The sequence below is a fragment of the Lepidochelys olivacea genome (assembly GCF_965140295.1).
Source record: "Lepidochelys olivacea isolate rLepOli2 genome assembly, chromosome: 1".
In the NCBI taxonomy this organism is placed as follows: domain Eukaryota; kingdom Metazoa; phylum Chordata; order Testudines; family Cheloniidae; genus Lepidochelys; species Lepidochelys olivacea.
The window spans coordinates 227,809,008-227,831,938 of NC_140411.1; the positions used below are offsets into that span (position 1 = coordinate 227,809,008).

At 39.6% G+C, this 22,931-nt stretch overlaps 1 protein-coding gene across 2 annotated transcripts in view; it reads right to left on the reverse strand.

Moving 5' to 3' along the window:
- The window catches only part of FBLN1 (fibulin 1), a 104,517-nt gene that overhangs the window by 14,839 nt on the left and 66,747 nt on the right, over window positions 1–22,931 (reverse strand). Inside the window, exons 15-16 of one of the 2 annotated variants that reach the window (XM_084639030.1) lie at window positions 15,331–15,473; window positions 12,717–12,848 (exon numbers count right to left, since the gene is read on the reverse strand). In XM_084639030.1, coding sequence (XP_084495156.1) covers window positions 12,717–12,848; window positions 15,331–15,473 — 275 coding nt within the window. Of the gene's footprint in view, window positions 1–12,716; window positions 12,849–15,330; window positions 15,474–20,970; window positions 21,417–22,931 lie in introns of those variants that run through there. The other variant, XM_084639031.1, reaches the window with a different exon arrangement.

The following is a 22,931-nucleotide window of genomic DNA, read 5'->3' on the forward strand; positions in this document are numbered from 1 at the left end:
CTTGTGGCACCTTAGAGACTAACCAATTTATTTGAGCATGAGCTTTCGTGAGCTACAGCTATTGAAGTGAAAAAAGCTATGAAAGCTATGAAGTGAGCTGTAGCTCACGAAAGCTCATGCTCAAATAAATTGGTTAGTCTCTAAGGTGCCACAAGTCCTCCTGTTCTTTTTGTTTATAAAGAGTTTATAAATGATTAATCAATTGTAATAGATTGCTAAAGAGCCAAACTGACAACAGGTTGCTTCTAACCATCTATAACGCCTTCCACTGATGTCTCTATGTATAACACACACTACTCCTGTAACATGCTTATGACTATTAATCATTTATTAACCCTTTATAAATCATTTATAAATGAAACTTTATGTAAAGTCTGACCAAATAAACAATTATGTCTAAGCTCTTCAGATTGCAATGAAACAAGTCTATGAAGTTTTCAAAATGGGTTATAAATTCTTATAAATTTAGGATTAATGAGTCTTAGTTACAAGGAATTCACTTTCTTGATTCATAAGGAAACTACATTAGAAATGCCATGCTCAGGGATATTCTCAATTAAAAATGAATCTTACTTTACTCAATGACCATGTTCGATGGTTCAAAAATTTGGGATGCAACTTATTGTAAATGCAATACTTCAGTTGTTCATCAAAAATTAATTTTATGAACACTTGTGAGCTTTAGAAAGCTTTTCATTGAATAGAAGGATCTGTAGTTCTTAACTATTAACAGGCTTCATGGAATTTATAAGTTTTTGGCCAGAAACGAATGATAAATATTTTCAAAGCTATTTATCTGTCATGTTAGATCATATAGCTTAAGTATTGTGAAAGAGTTAAAAGCAACCTTGGCTTCTAGTGAGGTTTGGCTTGTTTACGAATACTGCGATCTTTATTAAGGGTACCCAATAAATTCAGAAAGATGTGCTCTTATCTTGGTTTTGGCAAACTCAAAGTGCTTTTAGATCTTGGGTTTGCCTTGGGGCCAAAACCTTGCAAAGGGTTTCCAAGCTGACAACACAGTGAGATTACGCATGCACTAACTGCACTTGCACTATCCTCAGAGACACAAACTATTTTCCACCATTTTCATTTTTCATTTTTTCTGTCCTAAGCTTTTGAAAATTTTATCTGGGTTCAATAGGTTTAGTTTTTCAGCTGTCACAAAAAGATGGGGAAAACATCAAGGCTGAATGTTAAAATAAGAAAACCTAAATCATCTACACCAGATATGCCTGTGTGTAGGCAAAACAATCTCTTGTTTAACTCACAATGTCTATTTATTTATATCTATAGTTTATTAGTCCCAGTCATCATAGTCCTTAATGTGTGTGCAATTACCATTTTGTGTATGTCATCTGAGTGCACATTTATTAACATTTGGATCCTTCCAGTCGCATTGACACACAATCCAGTTTCAGCCAACCTCCAATACAATAGCATATCCATGTCACCAAGGCAATTAATTATTGTAACCTTAAGCATTTCTTGGCTGTGAGCCACATTATGGCACACAGCAGGACATGACTGTGTGATTCAATTTACCAAGAAAGATAAAGCACCTAATCCTGAGGATTTGGTGTGAGAGCCCTTACACAGCTAGTAAGTCATCACCTGGGGATGATGGCTGTGTTGTTATTGTTAGCAGAATTTCTGAAGAATGAAGTTTTCTGAGTGATAATGCATGCTAATCCCTGACCAAATTCACAGAATAAGACTAAAGTAAGGGGTCAGTACACCACATTTAACCCCTTTAAAGATAATGATTTCTTTTAAGTGAGCCATGGCATCTATGCATCATGCTGGGAAAGATTTATGATTTGGCTTGAGTCTTATTATTTTCTCTGCGCAGCTCTCATGAAGTGCAGAAGCTGCTGCAGGAATCAGATCATAGGAGCAGATGTACAAACTCAGTAGCGGCAGCACTATCATTAATAATAAAAATTCTTTGCACTTTGAGATCCTGGACTGAAAAGCAAAAGTGCTTTTGCAAACAGGACCAAAGCGCCTCACAATGCTGAATTCGCACAGTGAGTCAGTGGCAATGCTAGATTCTGATATCACTCACGCAGGTGTAATTCTATTGATTTATACAGGTATAAATAAGAGCAGAATCAACATTCTGCTGGTGTATATTTTTCTAATGTGTGAGGCTCACACTTTTCTAATGTGTCAGACTTCACACATATGGCCACACTTCCTCATATACATAATCTGGAGGACCACACCTCAATACATTGTTTAAAAGTTAACAGAGCATATCATACTATTTGTCTACAGTATGTAATTTGATCCAGTGACCGACAGCAGTGGTGAAAGCTCCGATGCTAAGTATCAGTTCCCTGAGTCATTCAGTTTTCCCCAAGTAGGCAGGATTTTGAATTCCCATTGCAATTCACAGATCTTCAACAGTAAGATTGATTTGTTTGTTGTTTTATGAAAACTTAACAGAGGATGACATGTGTTAATGTTTTTGTGGTGTGTTACATCTTCTATATGAGGGCCAGAGAGGGATATAGATCAATGAAGAATGTTTCATTAACTAGCTACTGTACAATGCACTGGAGTGAAACTTGGCATCAGACAGATTATTTTGCTTGAGCAGGAAAATAATTCTTGCTAGAAAAGTGCACTCACCATTTTTCTTATAGACAATGAAAATTCAGCTCCTACTTGACTTTCTTGCTCGTTTTCAGAAGAGCCCTCCAACTTCACACATTTTGGGGGTGCAGGGGAAATGCTTCGACTACTGAAAGAACAGGAGTACTTGTGGCACCTTAGAGACTAACACATTTATTAGAGCATAAGCTTTCGTGGGCTACAGCCCACTTCGTCAGATGCATAGAATGGAACATATAGTAAGAAGAAATATATATATGTACAGATAAGTTGGAAGTTGCCGTACAAACTATGAGAGGCTAATTAGTTAAAATGACCTATTATCAGCAGGAGAAAAAAACTTTTGTAGTGATAATCAAGATGGCCCATTTAGACAGTTGACAAGAATTGTGAGGATAGAACCAAAGCCCAATGCCAACTCTGTCCACATATTTATTCAAGTTACACCATCATAGGACCTAATCACATTAGCCACGCCATCAGAGGCTCGTTCACCTGCACATCTACCAATGTGATATATGCCATCATGTGCCAGCAATGCCCCTCTGCCATGTACATTGGCCAAACTGGACAGTCTCGATGCAAAAGAATAAATGGACACAAATCTGACATCAGGAATCATAGCATTCAAAAACCGGTAGGAGAACACTTCAACCTCTCTGGCCACTCAGTAAAAGATTTAAGGGTGGCAATTTTGCAACAGAAAAAACAGAGTCAAAAACAGACTAACAAGAAACTGCTGAGCTTGAATTAATATGCAAACTAGATACCATTAACTTGGGTTTGAATAGAGACTGGCAGTGGCTGGGTCATTACACATATTGAATCTATTTCCCTAAAGTTAAGTATCCTCACACCTTCTTGTCAACTGTCTAAATGGGCCATCTTGATTATCACTACAAAAGTTTTTTTCTCCTGCTGATAATAGCTCATCTTAACTAATTAGCCACTCACAGTTTGTATGGCAACTTCCAACTTATCTGTACGTATATATATATTTCTTCTTACTATATGTTCCATTCTATGCATCCGATGAAGTGGGCTTTAGCCACAAGTACTAAGGTGCCACAAGTCCTCCTGTTCTTTTTGCGGATACAGACTAACACGGCTGCTACTCTGAAACCTTTGACTACTGAGTAGGGCAGTCATCAATCGTCTGAAAGGGCAGATTCAGATAATGAATCTAGCATCCAGCCTACAAAATGACTTCTAGGCAACCTCTTCTCAACAGTGCAGCTATTGATAAGACAGTCTGGCATACAAAAATGAGATTCTTTGCTGAGGAGCTGCTCCTGTGAAGGAAGGAAGCCTGGATGGAAATAGGCAAAACTAGGAGAACAGAGAAATACCACCTGAAAGGGTGAAAACTGGTCTGTATCTTCTTTCATATAGGGCTGAATAAGCCCTTCTAAAAATGTTTAATTACATCACTGCTTTATATGCTGGTTATAGATGGCTGGACTGCTGAAGTTTTGTATTGCAAGACATCATTCATTGTTGCATCACGCTAGTGACACTATAGTTATGATGGAGATTTATTATTATTCATTAATTGTTTGTAATTGTGTCCAGAGAGAGAATGCCAAATTAATCTCCCAGTATACCTGGCCCAACTCTCCTTGATTTCAATGAGAGATTAACCTGCTTACACCTGGGCTCAATTTGGCCAAAGAAAAGGAGCTGAAGGAAGATGATTATTGTTTGTATTACAAACAACAATAAGGGTGCCAAGCTGCCTGAATCAAGACTGGGGTCCCATTGTGCTACACAACACATATCTTATGAGACAGTCCCTGCCCCAAAGTGCTTACAATCCAAAGAGTCGAGAGAGAGAGAGAGAAACAGTCGGAGGGAAATAGAAATGCAGACAGTGATTTGCCAAAGGGCACAGGGCAGGTCAGTGGCAGAGTTCAAAACAGATCCCAGGTTTTCTTTGCATTCAGTGCTCCATTCATTAGTCAACTCCAGTGATAGAATATAATTTAATTTTATACCACACACAGATTTGTAGGGCAGATATGAAAAGTTATAGCCACAAGTCTGGCAAGTGATAGGACTACAAGTATATTAAGAAAGGGCTTCTCAACAAGTCACACAAAAAACAATATATTTTATGCCACTTATTCTGTTTAGTTTGTCTTTTTTTAAAAGTCTCTGTCCCAAAGAAGTATATTTAGCAATGCTGATAATGTGGGCGTAATCATGACACTGGTATGTGCAGAGTTTAGTTATATCCATAAGTGCTGTACAATGTCACTCTTTATATTATGGTCCAAAAGACACAGCATGAAATACAGTAGTTTGCGAAAGAGCCAGTCAAGCCAAGATATGGATAGTGCTGTAAATCAGGAGTAACTCCATTGAGGTCAATGGAGTGACATTGGTGTAACAGTGGTGTGAGAGGAGAATCAGACCTTTTGTTTATGAAACACAGGAGCTCATGTTATAGGTATCATGATATTCTCTGTTCCTGGACTAATCAAGCATTTGTAAGTTGCACTTTCACAACAAAGAGAATGCACTACAGTACTTGTCTGAGGTGAATTGAAAAATACTATTTTTACAGTGCAAATATTTGTAATCAAAAATAATACACACGTTGATTTCAATTACAACATAGAATACAATATATATGAAAATGTAAAAAACCATCCAAAATATTTAATTCATTTCAATTGATATTCTATTGTTTAACAGTGTGATTAAAACTGCAATTAATCGCAATTCATTTTTTTAATCACGATTATTTTTTTTAGTTAATCATGTGAGTTAACTGCAATTAATCGAGAGCCCTCCTGGAAAGCTTTTGCAAACAGCAGTAACATTTTTATTTTACATGCAAGAATATACTTGGTTTTGCATGAAATCTTACAGTACAAATATCAAAACAGCATTATTCTTAGGTACATTAAGGACTTTAAAAAACCTTCCTGAGATTTACCAGCCTTGCTGACTACAGGTGGTATTATATATAGCTAAGAAAATAAATGTGTAGCTGAGGAAAGAGCTTTATAGTACCTGATAAGACCTCAGGCATTAATAGGATATTAATGCATTCTTCATCTTTCACTGACAGCTGGTTAAAGAGGTATGCAGCAAAAAGTCTGTAAAAGGCTTTAAAAACCCCCCCAAGGTGGGTCTATACTTTCCCCTCCCCACTCTCTCTTGTTAAGAAATGATTTAGAATGGCTAGCACTCTCTTCAGAATGCCGTGCAAAACTCAGGTTCCAACTGTGCCTGGTGTTAGGAATCCCACCGCATTTTTCGTAAGAAAAATAGCATGCTTGGCATCTGTTTCAAATATAAATCGGAGTAATAATATTGGAAGCAACTATCTGCACGATATTGTCTTTCTGCTACTAGCCTGGAAGTCTATGCATATTGAGGAACCTATCCCTCCAAACTGGCTTCCTTCCTTTCCACGCCATTGAAACTATTCTCAGCAGGGTCTGGATAACTTCCTCCTCGCCAATTTTCAGGGCCTGTGCTTCAAACTCACCCCCTTTGGCCTCTCCACTGCTTTTCATACTAGGGATTGTGGCTTCCTGCTTGATGTCATCTCCTTCTTTGGCTTTTTCACCATTGACCTCTCATCACTCTTACCCTACCTCTCTGGTTGTTCCTTCAGTGTCTCCTTAGGTAGACCCACCTCCTCCCTCTTTCATTCCTTGAGACATTCCTTGAGGTAGGTCCCTCAGGGCACTTTCCTCTCTAGTCTCCTTTTCTGTCTCGCTCTACATCCTGCACCCAGGCACTGTCATTCATTCATACAGCTTAAGCTCTACATGCTGACAAATCACAAACCTACCCCCTAACTGGTGTCCTTCTGCCCAGTCCTGCACCTCATTAAATCTCACTGACATCTTCTCCTGGGTGTTTTACTGTCAACTTAAATTCACAATAGCTAAAACTGGACACCTGATCATTCCTCCCAAACCCTCTTCATTCCCCAGGTCTCTGCCATCACCATCCCCCCTGTAACTCTGGCTTTAACCTAGGGGTCAACATCAACTCCTCCCTGTCCCTATACAAAAACCAGTAGGCAGCAACATCTTCCTAAATAACATTTTTGAGATCCATTCTTTTCGCTCTGTTTATACAGGCAGTACTCTCATGCAAGTCATCATCATCTCACATCTTGATTACTGTAACATTCTCTTCATAAACTAATAGGCTATAAGGCCAGAGAGGACCATCATGATCATCTAGTCTGACCTCCGGCACATTGCAGACCACAGAACTTGGCCCACCCATTCATGCAAGATACCTATAAACTCTGACTGAGTTACTGAAGTCCTCAAATCTTGATTTAAAGACTTCAAGTTACAGAGAATCCACCATTTATACTAATTTAAATTTGCAAGTTACCCATGCAGCAGAGGAAGGAGAAAACCCCTTATAGTCTCTGCCAATCTGACTTGGGAGAAAATGCCTTCCTGACCCCAAATATGGCAAATCAGTTAGTCCATGAGCATGTGGGCAAGGCCCACCAGCCAGATACCCTGGAAAGAATTATCTGTAGTAACTCAGAATCCTCCCCATCTAATGTCCCATCATCGGCTGGTAGGGATACTTGCTGCTAGCTGTTGCAGATCAGCTACATGCCAATGATGCCATTGTAGGTAGTCCCATCATACCATCCCCTCCATAAACTTATCAAGCTCAGTCTTGACGCCAGTTAGGTTTTTTGCCCTCACTGCTCCCCTTGGAAGGCTGTTCCAGAACGTCACTCCTCTGATAGCTAGAAACCTTCATCTAATTTCAAGTCTAAACTTGCTGATGGCCAGTTTATCTCCATTTGTTCTTGTGTCCAAACTGGTGCTTCACTTAAATAACTCCTCTCCCTCCCTGGTATTTATCCCTCTGATGCATTTATAGAGAGCAATGCTATCTCCCCTCAGCCTTCTTTGGGTTATGCTAAAAAAGTCAAGGCTCTTTGAGTCTGCTCTCATAAGGTAGATCATCCTAGGAGTTCTCTCTGCACCTGTTCTAGTTTGAGTTCATCTTCCATAAACATGGGAGACCAGAACTGTAGTATTCCAGATGAGGTCTCACCAGTCCCTTGTATAAAGGTACTAACACTTCCCTGTCTCTATTGGAAATATCTTGCCTGATGCATCCCAGGGCTGTGTTTGCCTTTCTTTTTTTTTTTTTTAAAACAGCTGCATCATATTTGTGGCTCATAGTCATCCTGTGATAAACCAATACACCCAGGTCTTTCTCCTCCTCTTGTCACGTCTAACTGACAAGCCCCCAGCTTATAGCAAAACTTCTTGTTGTTACTCCCTAAGTGCATGACCTTGCAGTTTGCACTATTAAATTTCATCCCATTTCTATTACTCCAGTTTAAAGGTCATCCAGATCATCTTGTATGATATTCCAGTCCTCCTCCCTTCCCTATTGGCAATATCTCCCAGCTTTGTGTCATCTGCCAATTTTATTAACACACACCTTCTTTTTGTGCCAAGGCTATTAATGAAAATGTTAAATAAGGTTGGTCGCTGGAGAACTCCACTGAAACCTCCCTCCAGCCTGACAGCTCACCTTTCAGTATGACCCGTTGTCCTCTTCCCTTTAACCAGTTCCTTATCCACCTTTCAATTCTCATATTATTCCCCATTTTCTCCAATGTAACTAATAATTTCCCATGCAGATCTGTATCAAATGCCTTACTGAAATCCAGGTAGATTAGATCTACTGCATTTCCTTTGTTTAAAAAATCAGTTATCTTCTCAAAGAAGGAGATCAGGTTGGTCTGGCATGATCTACCTTTTGTAAAACCATGTTGTATTTTATCCCAATTACCATTCATCAATGTGTCCTTAGCTACTTTCCCTTTCAAAATTTGTTCCAAGACCTTGCTTACAGTTGAGGTAAAACCAATGGTCTTATAGTTTCCTGGATCACGTTTTTCCCCCTTTCTTAAAAATAGGTATTATATTAGCAATTTTCCAGGCATAGGGTTTAATTCCCCAGTTTGCAGATTCATTAAAAATCTTTGCTATTGGGCTTGCAATTTCATGTGCTAGTTCCTTTAATATTCTTGGATGGAGATTATCTGAGCCCCTCCAATTTAATCCCATTATAAACTGTTTGAATTTGACTTCCACCTTGGATGTGGTCATTTCTACTTCCGTATCCTCATTACCATTGGCCACCCTGCCACTGTCCCTAAGCTCCTTGTTAGCCTTATTAAAAACTGAGGCAAAGTATTTGTTTAGGTGTTGGGTCATGCCTAGATTATCTTTAATCTCTACCCCATCCTCGGTGCTTAGTGGTCCCACTTCTTCTTTCCTTGTTTTCTTTTTATTTATATGGCTAAAGAACCTTTAACTATTGGTTTTAATTCCCTTTGCAAGGTCCAGTTCTGCTTGGCTTTTGGCAGTTCTCATTTTGTCCAGGCACTTTCTGACCTCCAAGAGGTAGTTTTCTTGCCTATCTATCCCATCTTCCATTCCTTGTAGGCTTTCTGCTTTCTCTTAATCACCTGTTTAAAATGCTTGCTTATCCAGCTTGGTGTGCAACCCTTCCCTACAAATTTTTCCCCTTGCTTGGGATGCAGGCTTCAGATAATTTCTGCAACTTTGACTTAAAGTAATTCCAAGCCTCCTCCACATTCAGATCCTTGAGTTCTTCAATCCAGTCCACTTCCCTAACTAATTCCCTTAATTTTTTAAAGTTTGCCCTTTTGAAATCAAGGATCCTAGTTGCAGATCTATTTGTGTTTATCTTTCCATTTAGTTTAAATTAAACTGAATTTGCTCATGATCACACAAACCAAGGTTGTCCCCTACAACCAGTTCTTCTATCAGGTCCTCACTATTCACCAATACCAAATCTAAAATGGCCTCACCTCTTGCTGGTTCAACCACTGTGATAGTTGTTGTCAGCTATCACATCCAGGAAAATCTGGGCCCTACTATTATTAGTAGCATTTGTCCTCCAATCTATATCTGGCAAGTTAAAGTCTCCTATAATCACACAATTTCCAGTAGTATTTATTTCATGAAAAACATTAAAAAGGTCTCTATCCATATCCAAATCAGACCCTGGGGGTCTGCAGCATACCCCAAGCACCATCCCCAAGCAAATATCTGGTAGCTTTCTTCTTCTGACCTATGTGACACCCACATCAGCCTCCATCCTATTCACGCAAAACATTGCCACCAAGATAGTTTTCTTGGCCTGTCAACCTGATCAAGTCCCCCCTTCCCCCCACCCATCTTCTCCATGGCACCAAGTTCAGGTTTTGTCTCATTGCCTTCTTGGCTCTACATAAATCTTTTCTTCCCTACTTATCTGACTTTGTGTCTTATTGTATCACCCTCCCCACCAATCCACCCACAAGTCCAACCATCTCCATGCTTTCTTCCGCACCTTCCCTGAACTGGTCCATGAAGCTATTACCTTCTCCTCTTTTAAATGCTTCCTGTAGACCCACTTCTTCTGCAAAGCCTACAACAAACTGAAACTTGCCAACTAAGACTTCTGCTTATTCATGCAGTATATTTCTCTCTGAAAACTTAAATTCTTTGCACCATCACGAGCACTAGCCTTTGCTGAATAACTACATAATTCTACAGATGTTGTCCCTATCCTTCTTCCTCTTGTATATACACGCAAACCATCCCCTCCCTTGTTGTGTCATGTCTGAAATTGGTTTCTAAACTCCTTGGAGTTAGGGGTCATGTCTTTTTCTGGGTCTTGGAAGGTTCCTAGCACCCTTTTGGGAGCTATTAAAACAAACAAATATAATAATACAACAGTGGTAAGAGCAGCAGAGTTGCAGCTAGCAGCACCAGTCTGTGTTCCTGATTTCACCAACACAAACTACTGGCCTGAATCCCGACCCCTCTATGTACGATCAGTTGGATTTTCCCTCTGAGCTACAGGCAGGTTGCTTTTCATCATTTCTTTTGCTAGAACTAGAGTTCTGATCATCTCTCATTTCTACTTGAGACCTATGAAAAATGTTTGAAGGAAGCACAGATAGATCAGACACCACAAGAGGTATTTTAGTTCACTGTTGTTTTTAAGTAGGATTTTGCAAAACAAGGCCCCGCTCCTGCTGTTCAGGCCCTGATTTGCCATTCAACAATGCAAACCTAATCTATCCAGAAAATTAAATACATGACGACAATATTTGCACTCCTGTAGCACTGTCTGCATTAATCTCGAAGTGCTTTTACATACAGGAATTCATTGAGCCTCAGCACCTCTGCAAGGTACTGTCAGTAGATATTATTGTCCCCATATTGCACATGGGGACTTGAGATGCAGAGAAGTTAAATGCAGTCAGGAATTCACCTGTACAGCTGGGTATGTAAATTAGATCAACCAATTCTTATATTTGTGTGCAAGACCATCCTTCTTCTCCTGTACATTACAAAACATATATCTGGCTTATTTAGTTAAGTGCCATTTGCTTTATGTCCTATTGTTCAAAACTGGACAGTTTCCTTCAGGCAAGTGCCATGACCAGTCATACTTCTATATATGGCATTATTTTTTCAGACAAGAACAAATGTGGGGAAAGAAAACTACGGTAGCTACGGAGTATCAGAGGGGTAGCCATGTTAGTCTGAATCCACAAAAACAACAAGGAGTCCGGTGGCACCTTAAAGACTCACAGATTTATTTGGGCATAAGCTTTCGTGGGTAAAAAACCACTTCTTCTGATTCATGGAGTGAAAATTACAGATACAAGCATAAATATACTGGCACATGAAGAGAAGGGAGTTACTTAACAAGTGGAGAACCAGTGGTGACAAGACCAATTCAATCAGGGTGGATGTGGTCCACTCCCAATAATTGATGAGGAAGTGTCAATACCAAGAGAGGGAAAATTGCTTTTGTAGTGAGCAGCCACTCCCAATCCCTAGCTACAGAGTGATCTTGATCATGTTTGTGTATTTTTTAAAGAATCAAACCAATGCCTGAAATCTGTAATCTTATAAACCTCTCAGTATTCAGCTGCACATTTCTGTTTGATAAAGAATGAGACAGAAACCTAATGACCGTTTTATCTGCAGTAATATAAACTTAGACATTGTTGTTACTGTATTGTCACATTTCTGAAATACAGCAGTGCCACCTACAGACCAGGCTAAATACAGTGCCCCATAAAAACATTTTACTTCACATCAACATTTCAATACGTAAAAAATACAGAAAGGATTTTACCCACAATCCAGAAGGAGAATCCTTTCACAAGCATAAAAGCACATACATAAATCTGAGCTCTGAGAGAGTATAAAATATACATGTTAAACACAAATAACTGTGGGGAAATATTCCTTGGTTTTCATATATACATGCTAAGACAAAGCAAAGCAAATCTCATGCTTCAAATCCCATGCTTCAGGGAGTAACCTGATCCTGTGCGTTTCTTTGTGTCCTATGTACAAGTCCTTTCTACACCAAATGATTCTATGGACCCCTCTAAGATAGGCCAGAAAATTGCAACAGATGCAGGAATTTACGTACATATGCCTAACTGACAGAACCTCAAAAGACAGCAGCACAATCTGCCAGCAAGGAATCCCTGCCTACTTATATGTTTTACAATTACAAAGTTGGAAAAAAACAACAAATTTAACCTGCCAATCAATGTTGAAACAGTTACAGCTTCAGGGAAGTACCCCGTAGTTACAATGTAAATGAATTATTCACCAAAAATTGTTACCATGCTATTTAAACTGTAGAGTCAGTAAGAAAAAGAAGAAAAAAAGCAGAAGTAGCAACTGGAGAAATGTTACCATTAAAATCTTCTATGGTGTACTTCTAACTGCTTGAATTATAATGGGGGTAGGACAATTTTAAAGATGAAAATTTACATTTGTAATTAGATTCATTTCTCAATTGATTTATATTTAAAATTTCCCCAAAATTTATGCTGAGGCCAAATGAAAGTCTGTAAAATCAGATCAGATGAACCATATGTGGCCAAACAGGGTGAATATTAAACTGATATAGACTTGAAAGTCAAGTTAGAAAGCTACCCCGAGTTATACTCCTTTGCCCCTTTCGATCTACATCTTCTGATATTACTGACAGGAAAAGGAACACGTGCTGTGCATAGAAAATACTGTACTCACCCACTGTCATGCCATCCATGTAACGCTTGACGATATCAAAGGAATCCCTTAGATTTCCTTCTGTTATGTCAAATATGATATCTGCCTGGTTGTCTGGTAACACAGGTGTTATGGCACGAAGAAAAATAATCTCTGTGAATAAAAGCATCACGAAATGGGTTAAAGAGTTTGAAGTCAATTTAATGTGCTAAGCTCAATACTCAGTCTACAAAATAAATTATGTTAAGCAATAGATAATGTGCCATTTTATTTCAAAACTGGTAAAATATTCTTTTTGAATTTGCACATTTAAAAATAGTCAAGGTACCCTTTTTTGGTGGGGGCTGGAGGAGTGCTTAAGGAGATCCCTATTTCTCCCTAGCTTACTATCCTAAGCCACCACAGTCAAAAGCCCTGCAGTCAAAGTCATGAGTTCTTTCAGAGTCTGAGAAGATCACTCCAAATATCAATCAGCACTTCAACATGGTTTCTCAAGACAACCACGAACTGTTCCCTTCACTAGGGACTGAGGATAGTGCAATGCCTCCAGGACCCTCTAAACTGATGACGTGTGCTGAGAACAAATGGAGATCACCCCCTGAACTGATTCCCTTTGGTGGCAACACAGCAGCCTTTAGTATGGACTAAGAAGTTATGGTGGCTGCAGCAGTCCCATGAGGACCACTGTGCTAGCCAAGGATCAGGCAGGTCATGTAGTCTGCCCCACCCCCTCTCACTCTGGACACATTCCCTCCTATCTCCTCAACGGAAGGGTTGAGGAGTGGGTAGCACAGAATTTCTGTGAGGGTGAACCCCCAGCTTCCCCTTTAAGGCAGCTCTTGATACTTCCCCCTGAGGCAGCAGTACCAGGGCTGAGATTCTGGCTCGCTGATCTCAAATGAAGGCATGAAGATTAATTTAAAAAAAAAATCCCATCTTTGAGAGCTGTGACTGACAATTTTGTTTTATGATTCTTCAGTTTTTCCAGAATCTTTTCCTGTGACTGAATCTGGTCTAAAGTCTCTCAGTGCAAGACAGTGAGAAACCCCAGAAGGCTCTGCGCCTCCTAGGGATGACACCTGTGTAACCAAGGTTCTGAAAACAAGTGACAAAACGGACATGGAGAAATAGCGATCTTCCATAGTGATTAAATCTGCTACAGAGGTCTAAGAGAAACTCCAACAACTGTGTACAGGTCTTCTTACTGAGATCAGACATACGGGCACATTTGGAGAAAAACCTCATCTGGCAGGAAGTGAGCGAGGAGCCCTGAAGTTTCCTATATAGATTAGTGCAGTGAAAGCCCTGATCTCACAAAATGTTACTGAATGTGCATCCCGCACATGAATGGCACTGATGGCAAAATTCCACCACGGAGTTGTAGGTACCTCCCAGTGAAAGCAACAAGAGTTGTACTCAAAGATCAAAATTTGGCCTTTAGTCTGTAATATTATTTTTAAAGGCTGGAAGTGAATGTTCTGCTCAGAAAGCTGCAGGACTGATAATCCACAGGCACCACACAAGCAACAGCAGCACAAACTTTCTCATAGGCCCCACCAAAGTGCAAAGACTGGATTGCAGGGAACACCCTCTTCAGGTGTTCATTCATTTTTGATGAATCGGCCTCTCCGACAAGAAAGCCAGCAAAGATGCCAGTCTGTGATGATTTTCACAATGTAGAACATTTTATAATAGCAACCATACAGAGACCATCAATTCATTTCACATAATTCACCAAACAGCCATCAGATACTAACACGACTTGGTCATTACTGACTTACTTTCAAATCCAGCCAATGGCCTAAAGATGGAAGGCAGGATTTTTCAAAAGGGTCCAAATGACTGGGGTGCACAAAGCCCCCTGGCTTTCAATGAGGCTTTGATCCTAATCACATAGGTGATTTTGAAATATCCCTCAACAAGCTCTGAATCCCATGCCACTCTCTTGCAGACCTCCTTAGTTTATTTAATGTTAAAAATCTCAACTGGAATTTAAAACGTTTTTCCAATAGGTCAATAATCATCAATTTAGACTGAAAAAGTGCCAGTCAGATTTGCTCTTGTAAAACTCAGGGTGAAATCCGAGCCCCATTGAAGTCAATATAGTTTTCCATTGACTTAAATGGGGTGAAGATTTTACCATTGGAAAATGGGTAAGATCACTTTCCTTTTACATCTAACCCCCACTCACCCAATCTTGTAATTTGAACAAAGAAAAAGGGGGCCGGAGTCTCATTTATATTATGCCCACTTTGAACTGCTCTGGCAGAGTAATATGAATTTCATTTACAACCACCTCTATGCCCCTTTTCATAGCTAGAACAGTGCACAGTGGACATAGTGCACATGAAAATTCAGGATCAAATATTCTAGATAAGAAACTGTGTGTGCTTGAGCTCAGAATGATTTTTTGCCCCACAAAGGTATAAACTTCTGATCCATGACTAGAGCTCCCAGGCTGTCTGGTAATACAAAGAGTAATAAATAATTATGAAGGAATACATGATAGAATTTGGGACTGTGCAAACATTTTACTGCACTGATAGTTATTCTGGCTTTAAGCAAGGATTTCCAGGTGGTTTTTTTTTTTTTTTTTAAATGTTATAGGCTATTAACTGGAACAAGGAACACTTACCTTCAGGTTTAGTAAATTCTTTGAATGTGGGTAGTGAAATGACTGTGTGGGAAATTGTGTGGACTGGATCTACCATACACTTGATATCATTTGGTCGGCAAGACTTAATGCAGCGAATAGTATCTGTCTTTTCAAGTCCGCCTCTATGAGGGAAAACAAAAAGATTAAATATTAATCATGAAAATGAATTACTTTGTTTTGCAAGATGGGGAACCAAAAGCTACAATGGATACAAGTATTCATTATTCCCCTCAAACTCTTAGTCAGGTGAAAATCATCCAAACTACAGTACTCTGGAATAATTTGGCTTGACTGAGAGTTGCAGTCATGAAATCCTCAAGACTGGATCTCTAAACCTCAGGACCTACTAATTGCAATGTGAGAAATCCAGTATAAGAGATACCCATGAAAGATAGCTATCCAAACACAAAAGGACCATCAGTTCAGGGCTAGATTCTCACTTGGTGTAAATCAGCTTCATTGACTTTAGTAGAACTACAGTGAATTACATGATCTTAACATCTGGTACACAGTGCTCACTTTGGTATTAGACATTCATCCAAAGCTTAGACAAACTTCTCTGGTCTAGAAATCTGGCAGGAAATATCATCAGGGCAGGTTTTCTCACATGATTTATAGCACAAGAGCCAAAGGAGCCTTTCTTTCAGCCTTTTCTGTACCTCCGCTCTCCATCCAAATTGAGGAAAACAGAGAGGAATGGAAATTGGGTGAGGGAGGGGAAAGGTTAATTAAATTATTCCAAATCCCAAAGGTTTCATTTTGAGTTTGGGGAAATGGTAAGGGTCAGTTCATATTATATCACCACCAGCTGCTCATTCCTACATGCAAGTCTATTACAAATTAAACTACTTCTCACTTTTGTCCAACTAGATTGAATTTAAAGTCACTTATAATACAAGAACTTCACACAATACCCCATCTGTGTTCCCTGAAGATAAAAGGATTGTGCCGAGACTTGCAATGTGACTTTCCCTAAGCCCTACAAACGATCTCAGCTTTGACCTGCTGATTTCTTCACATTTCCAAGCAGAAAAGAAAAGTTTGTAGTCTCAGGATTTATAGTTGGAGGGAGGGAGATTAAAAGATGTAAAGGGAAAACTTCACACAGAAGAGAAAAAAAATAAAAATTGAATCTTTACTTTGTCTGATACCATCAAAAACAAAATATGCCTGTTCTTTTCAAATTCTTCCCATGCTTACTCATTAAAGCAAACAACGTTGCACATGATGATTGTGTGTAAAGCAAAAAACACTCATAAAAGAAAATAATATGCAATATTAAGGAAACTATATGCTCTACAGATATAAATTGATACAGCCCAACTAAAGTCAGTGGAGCTACGTTGATTTACACCAGTTGATGATCCAGCCCATTATTTTTAATTAAGATTCATGCTTTAGGATTATCGCTACACTGGTTAAGAAGGAATTCCCATTTCCCATCTCCTACCCACGTTCAACATGGAAGATTTTCCTAGATATGTGATAGGGTAGGGTGGAGGTTCCATCTGCTTGAAACATTGGCCCACTTTTGAATGTTAATTCTGGACGTGATGAAACAGTGGTCTGACCCAATATGACAAATCCTATATCCTTACTCTTGAACTTGTCACAAACTGTTTATCTTCTACATTGAAAAGAAGGAACTTCCAGATATTCGACACTGTTGATTTCAGAATAAGGGTCTGCTAAATTATACAATTTGGTCCCCAAACTAAATCAGCCCATTTTAGCAAACATCACAAATGGAACAAGGAGTAGGGCAAACCCCGCCCCCCTACACACACACACTAGGAACGTTTTTTCCCTCTCTTTTTAGGGAAATTTTTCCTCTTTTTAGGGAAATTTAAGAATATGAAAAATATATTATATTCAGAAATTAGTGCACATGGATCCACAACTCACTCCCTCTCACATGCACACACACATAACATGATATCATGTGATCAGATAAGAAAAATAGTTAACTACCAGAAAAATGCTTACTTCTTTTTCCCCTCTCAAAATTACACTGATCATACAGGATTAGACCAATGCCAATTTTAAAATAAGATAGTGTTCACCAGGGCTAGTTATCACACCTGATTAGAACAAGAGAGAAATAATTCCCAGACTTCCAAGGAGGCACAACAGTTGTATCTAGGCTTGGAAAAGGAGATATCGGATCTTAAATCATGATAGTGGGTGAAAAGGCTATATCAGGTAATTTTTAGAGGTTTCTATTACATAATATATATAGATGGTCTTTTCCCTCAGAGACCTGCATGGTTGGAATCACAGTAACTAAGTCAGTTTGGCTTTACTTCCAACAACATAAGGAGTAAATTTTTCACAATGAAGGTAATTAACCAATGGAACAAATTTACCAAAGGTTGTGTTGGATTCTCAATCACTGGCAATTTTTAAATCAAAATTGACTAATTTTCCCCAAAAGATATACTCTGGTTCAAACACAGATTAGTTTGGGGAAATTTTATGGACTGGGTTAGGCAGGAAGTAATATTAGATGACCACAGTGGTTCCTTCTGGCCTGAGAATCTATGAAGGTCTCAATTTCTCTCTGCACTTGTTGCAGAAAAGCAAATGCAATTTTGGGATGCATTAACACAAGCATAGCATGCAAGTCATAGGAGGGGATAGTACCGCTCTGCTCGGTGCTGGTTAGGCCTCAGCTGGACTACTGTGTCCAATTTTGGTCATGAACGTATAGAAAGGATGTAGAGAAACTGGAAAGGATGCAGAGCAAGCAACAAAGACGATCAGAGATGGAATGCAAGCCTTCTGAGCAAAGGCTGAAGGAACCGTGTAAATTCAGTTTGGAAAAGGAGATTAAGGGGGGACGTGATCTTCAAATACTTCAAAGGCTCCCATAAAAAAATGGAGAAAAGTTGTTCTCTCTTGCCAGAGGCAATGGGTTCAAACTACAGCATAGTAGCTTTAGATTAAATCTCAGGAAAAACTTCCTAACTGTAAGAACACTAGGACAATGGAACAGATTGCCTAGGGTGGTCATAGAATCTCCTGTTCTGCAGGTTTTCAAAAGGTGGCTGGATGGTTTAGACACAACAAATCCTGCACCTTGGCAAAGGATTGGACTAGATGACCTTTGCGGTCCCTTCTAACCCTATTGTTCTGTGGCTCTAAGTGGCTGCTTCCCCCTTTTCTCTGTCCCCCTTGCTAAAACTCAGGTTCATACTTTAGTTCTCTCACACCTTGGCTACCTTAACATTCTCTTCTCTGACCTCCATTCTTCTCATGGCTCTGCTAACTTCCATAGCATATCCCAACTACAGCTGCCAACACCACCATCCTCTTCTATTGATCCAACCACACCATCTCTGTCCTCAGGTCCCTTTTGGGACAACTTCTTTCGGGACCTAGTTCAGACTCCTTATCTTCACCTTCAAAGCTGCACACGGCTCCAACTACCTTCAGTTTATTTCCTTCTCATACTCCTCCTGCACTCAATCTTACACTTTGCTAAACACTGTGTGTGTTCCTCTCCTACTTGTGCCTCTTTCCACAGTGGCCATTAAGTCTGGAACAGACTCCATCCTGTGTGCCAAGATGTTTGCTCCTTCAAATTGTTTCCTTCCTTTTGGATTGCCTTTATCACAAATCTCAGCTCCAGAGCTATCTGCTACTTCCTTAACGCTTGCTCAAATATAAAGGAAAAATAAAGAAAAATCCAGTTGCTCTGATTATTTTGTAAATAATGCTCCCTTGAATATTTTCCTTTTTTTTTGTGTTGTCATTTTTCTTTACATTGTTTAATTGTCTTACCTAGAAATTCAATGGTGCTATATAATTATATATACTTAAAAGTCTCAAACTTAAGAAGGAAAGCTTTTGTCTAATATCATAAGATGTGGGCTCTGTGTTCTTAAATTACTTGCTCAAGACGCACACACAATAAAATGATAGCATTTTAGAGTACTTTGGGCCAGATTCTTGCACTGTTCTGATTTCCCTCCCAAATGAGTATACATTAATGCTGCAAAACCAATCTTATTTTTATGTCTCTAGTCAAGTTGACACTGGCCTCATGGGGAGCAGACCAGGTAATGAACTTGTAACCACATACACGTAGATGCCATATATTATCAGTGGGATTAGAAACTCCTTTAGCTTAAGTAATACAGGCTAGTGATTTCAGTATGTAATGTTTTGATTCTATCCCTACTGGTAGCCCCTGGTACCTTTATAAGTATGTGGTGACAGGATCATTACAAATTGGCACACCCGATGGAACTTGATCATCTGTGAGCTGCTTGGGATAAGCTTTACTTAAGGAAGCATGCAATACACTGGCTAAATGTTGTGATCATGCATTCATCTCGTCACTGGCTCACATTGGGGATATAAGTCTATAACTTACATGTAATAGTTACTTCTTCAGCTCAGTTGGTCAAGGCTTGTGACACTGCTACTGGGGGTTCCAAGTTCTTTTCCTACTGCTGATCTGTGGTGTGTGTATTTACGTGACAATGGGTTATTTTATGCTCACACAGATTATTCCTGGCAGGAGCAATCTAGATAGGACAGGGATAATGCGAGGCCATGACTGAGCATTCATGTTAAAATATGTGGACAATGCCCCCAGGTCTGTACGTTTAATGTTTTATTCTGGCTAGCTCTGCAGAGTCAGTACAATGACTGGAGAATGAACTAGCGTCCCTGCTGGTTCATGCACTAGTAGAATTGCTAAATGAGTTCCTGTTGCATCCTCTTCATTATTGGTGATCATACAGAACTGAATAGGAACCAGATTTGACCTTCAGAATCCAGGTTTGCTTTTCAGAGTTTCTAGCAAGGGAAAACAAAAAAACCTCTTTACACTTGTAATGTTATCAGCTTTGATCTGGAAGCCAGAGAGAGAGAAAATTGATATGGAACCCAACAAAACATCTTTTCATTTTTTTCTCTAGAGAAACTTCAGAATATTACCACTTGAGTAGGGAGGTGCTCACTGTTTGCTACTAACGAAATGCACTTATGAGATTGTTGCTGTTTTCCTACCATTAGTTTTGACTTGAATGGACGTTCCATGTGTGAAAGGATGAAACAGCCTTGAAACCTTTCATTTAGGGGGGTTCACTTTTGTATTATACTTAAAAACTAAGGGTCGGAGTCTCAGCTGGTGTAAATCAGACTCATTGGCTTCAACAGAGCTATGCTGATTTATATCAGCTGGGAATGAAGTCCTAAATTTTCAAAAGCAACTCCGTTTTTGAGTGCATAACTTGAGACACCTTAAAGGGTTTTGAGTTTCAAAACATGTTAGCCACCTACTCTCTGAAAATCGGATGCCTTAAAGATGTTCCAGTTTGGGCAGCCTTAACACAGATGCACCCCAAATCACCGGTGAGTTCTGAAACCAGATGTATCAGTCTGTGCATCTTCAGAAAAGTTCTAGTTGCACTGCTGTACAAAAGCTATCTATGTCCTCAATCCTTTGTGGGTAGAAATTGCACTGAAGGTCCCCTAGGAACCTCTATTTTGCCCCTTATATAATGATATATGCCATATATAAGAAACACTGCCCACGTTGAGAAGTGATGGAGAAAAGTGGAGAACTGTAACAATGATAAATAAATTGTACGTGCAGCATGCAATAGATGAATTGACATTAAAACTTTATTAAAATTGAAGAAAAAAATAAAAAGCCACTGCCAGAGGGAAAAAATAGCTGATGCCTGCATGTTAGGGATCAAAGCTGTGCAGAAACAAAGACAAAAAGTTTGGCAATAAATGTGCTGACAGTTCCATGGCGGAAAAGTTGCATTTGAATGGTCAGAAGAAGGTCTCTGGGCTCTGTGATTTGCTGCTTCATGACCACAATACCACTGTAGTTGTTCACTTTTTTTGTGGTGAAAAAACCCTCCTCGTTCCCGCTGATGATGGACAGCAGAATTTTATCCCCAGGGACAGCATTGGAAGGGCCCATGCGGAAAATGTCGGTAGGTACTTGAATGTTGGTAGGAAAAGAGAGGTGATAGGAGGTTATTCTCAAAGGCAGGCTCTGGCACTCCTTATTTTCATTACAAGGCAAGCGCTCACAGCGACTGCAAGAAAAGTGAGAACACAAGACAAGAGGAGTATTAACGTACATTTAGCAAGCGTGGTAGCAAAAGGGGGGGCAGTGGGGGTGAGAAATGATATGCTGACTTGCGCACTGTATCCATTCTCCAGTATGACTGGCTCAATCATAATGCAAACAGACATTCATTAAATAAGTATGCACTTGTTTGTAGCTTGTGTTTTTAGGAGAGAGTTATACCACTTCTAGAAGAGTTGCCCTTTCCACACACCCGCTGATATGCTAAACTAGAATGGAGTCTGAGGTACCTTACCATGGGTAAAATGTTATCAGAACTTAGCATCCAATTGTCTGGAATCCTCTTTCACAGAGTTTAGCTTATTTCAAAAACAGCAGATTTTGTTTTGTGGTCTCATGTCTAGCAAACAAAGGCCTATATTTTCTCAAGTGACTAGTGAATTCAGGGTGCCCAAGTTCTTGAGATACCTTCTAGATCCCTGTTTTTATGAAAGTATCCACTCTCTAAAAATCAGACTCCTTTAAGGTTTCCCCATATTAAAAGAAAACCCGACAGTCTCAAAAGTTGGAGGCACCCAAGATCACGTCTGTTAACCCATGGTAGTGCAGAGGAAGACTCCTGACCCTAACCATGACAATTTCACCAATTTCCTTTGAAGAGGAACTTCTTCCAGAGCCTAGCAGGGTGATCACTGCTAACCTGTGTAACCAAGAGAACCAACTCAACTCAATGTAGAACACTTCTAAACAGGCACTGAAAACCAGACCTAATAGCCTCATTTCTCCAGCCCATGCCCTGGACCAATAAACCTCACACTTACAGACCTGACTCAAAAGGAAATATCAATGGGAAAAATCTCAGTACGTTGGTAGTAGTCTTCCAGCCCCTTGCTGACTGCTTTTTTTCTCCCGCCCCCTAACTCCCAGCCTCCATAACACACCACATCCACAAATCCATCTGACTGTGAATCTGCCAATCATGCCCACAACAAAATGCTGGCCAGTCAGAGTGGCAATGGATTGGCAGCCCTAGTCCCACCAGAGGCACTGTAAGTCATGCTCCCCGCAAAGGCAGCATTCTGTTTCCTTTCAGCTACTGAAATAAGTGAAGCTTCTCCTGTAAAATATGACAGATGGATATGCACATTAACATTCATAGCTAATGGAGAACATTATCGTATGCTAACATGTTAATCAGAATCTGCATATGTCATCTGGTGGGTTTGGGAACTGTATTTTTACCATTAGAGATTCACCTAAAATGAAGGCTGGTTTCAAATTCAGACTAAAAATAGACCCAAACCACCAAGTTCAGTTCTGGATCTGAACTTCTCCATGTCCAGGATCTTAGGATCCAGGGTTTTGTTCCAGACCGCAATAGAGTGAGGGGAAAGACATGATATTCTGTTCTGGATATTTAACTTCCACAGCCTTTGCGGTTGTTCAGATACATCAGTAAAGTTCAGGCTCATCTTATACGCAGTCATTCATCAAGTAAAATTATATGTGACATTTGCTAAAC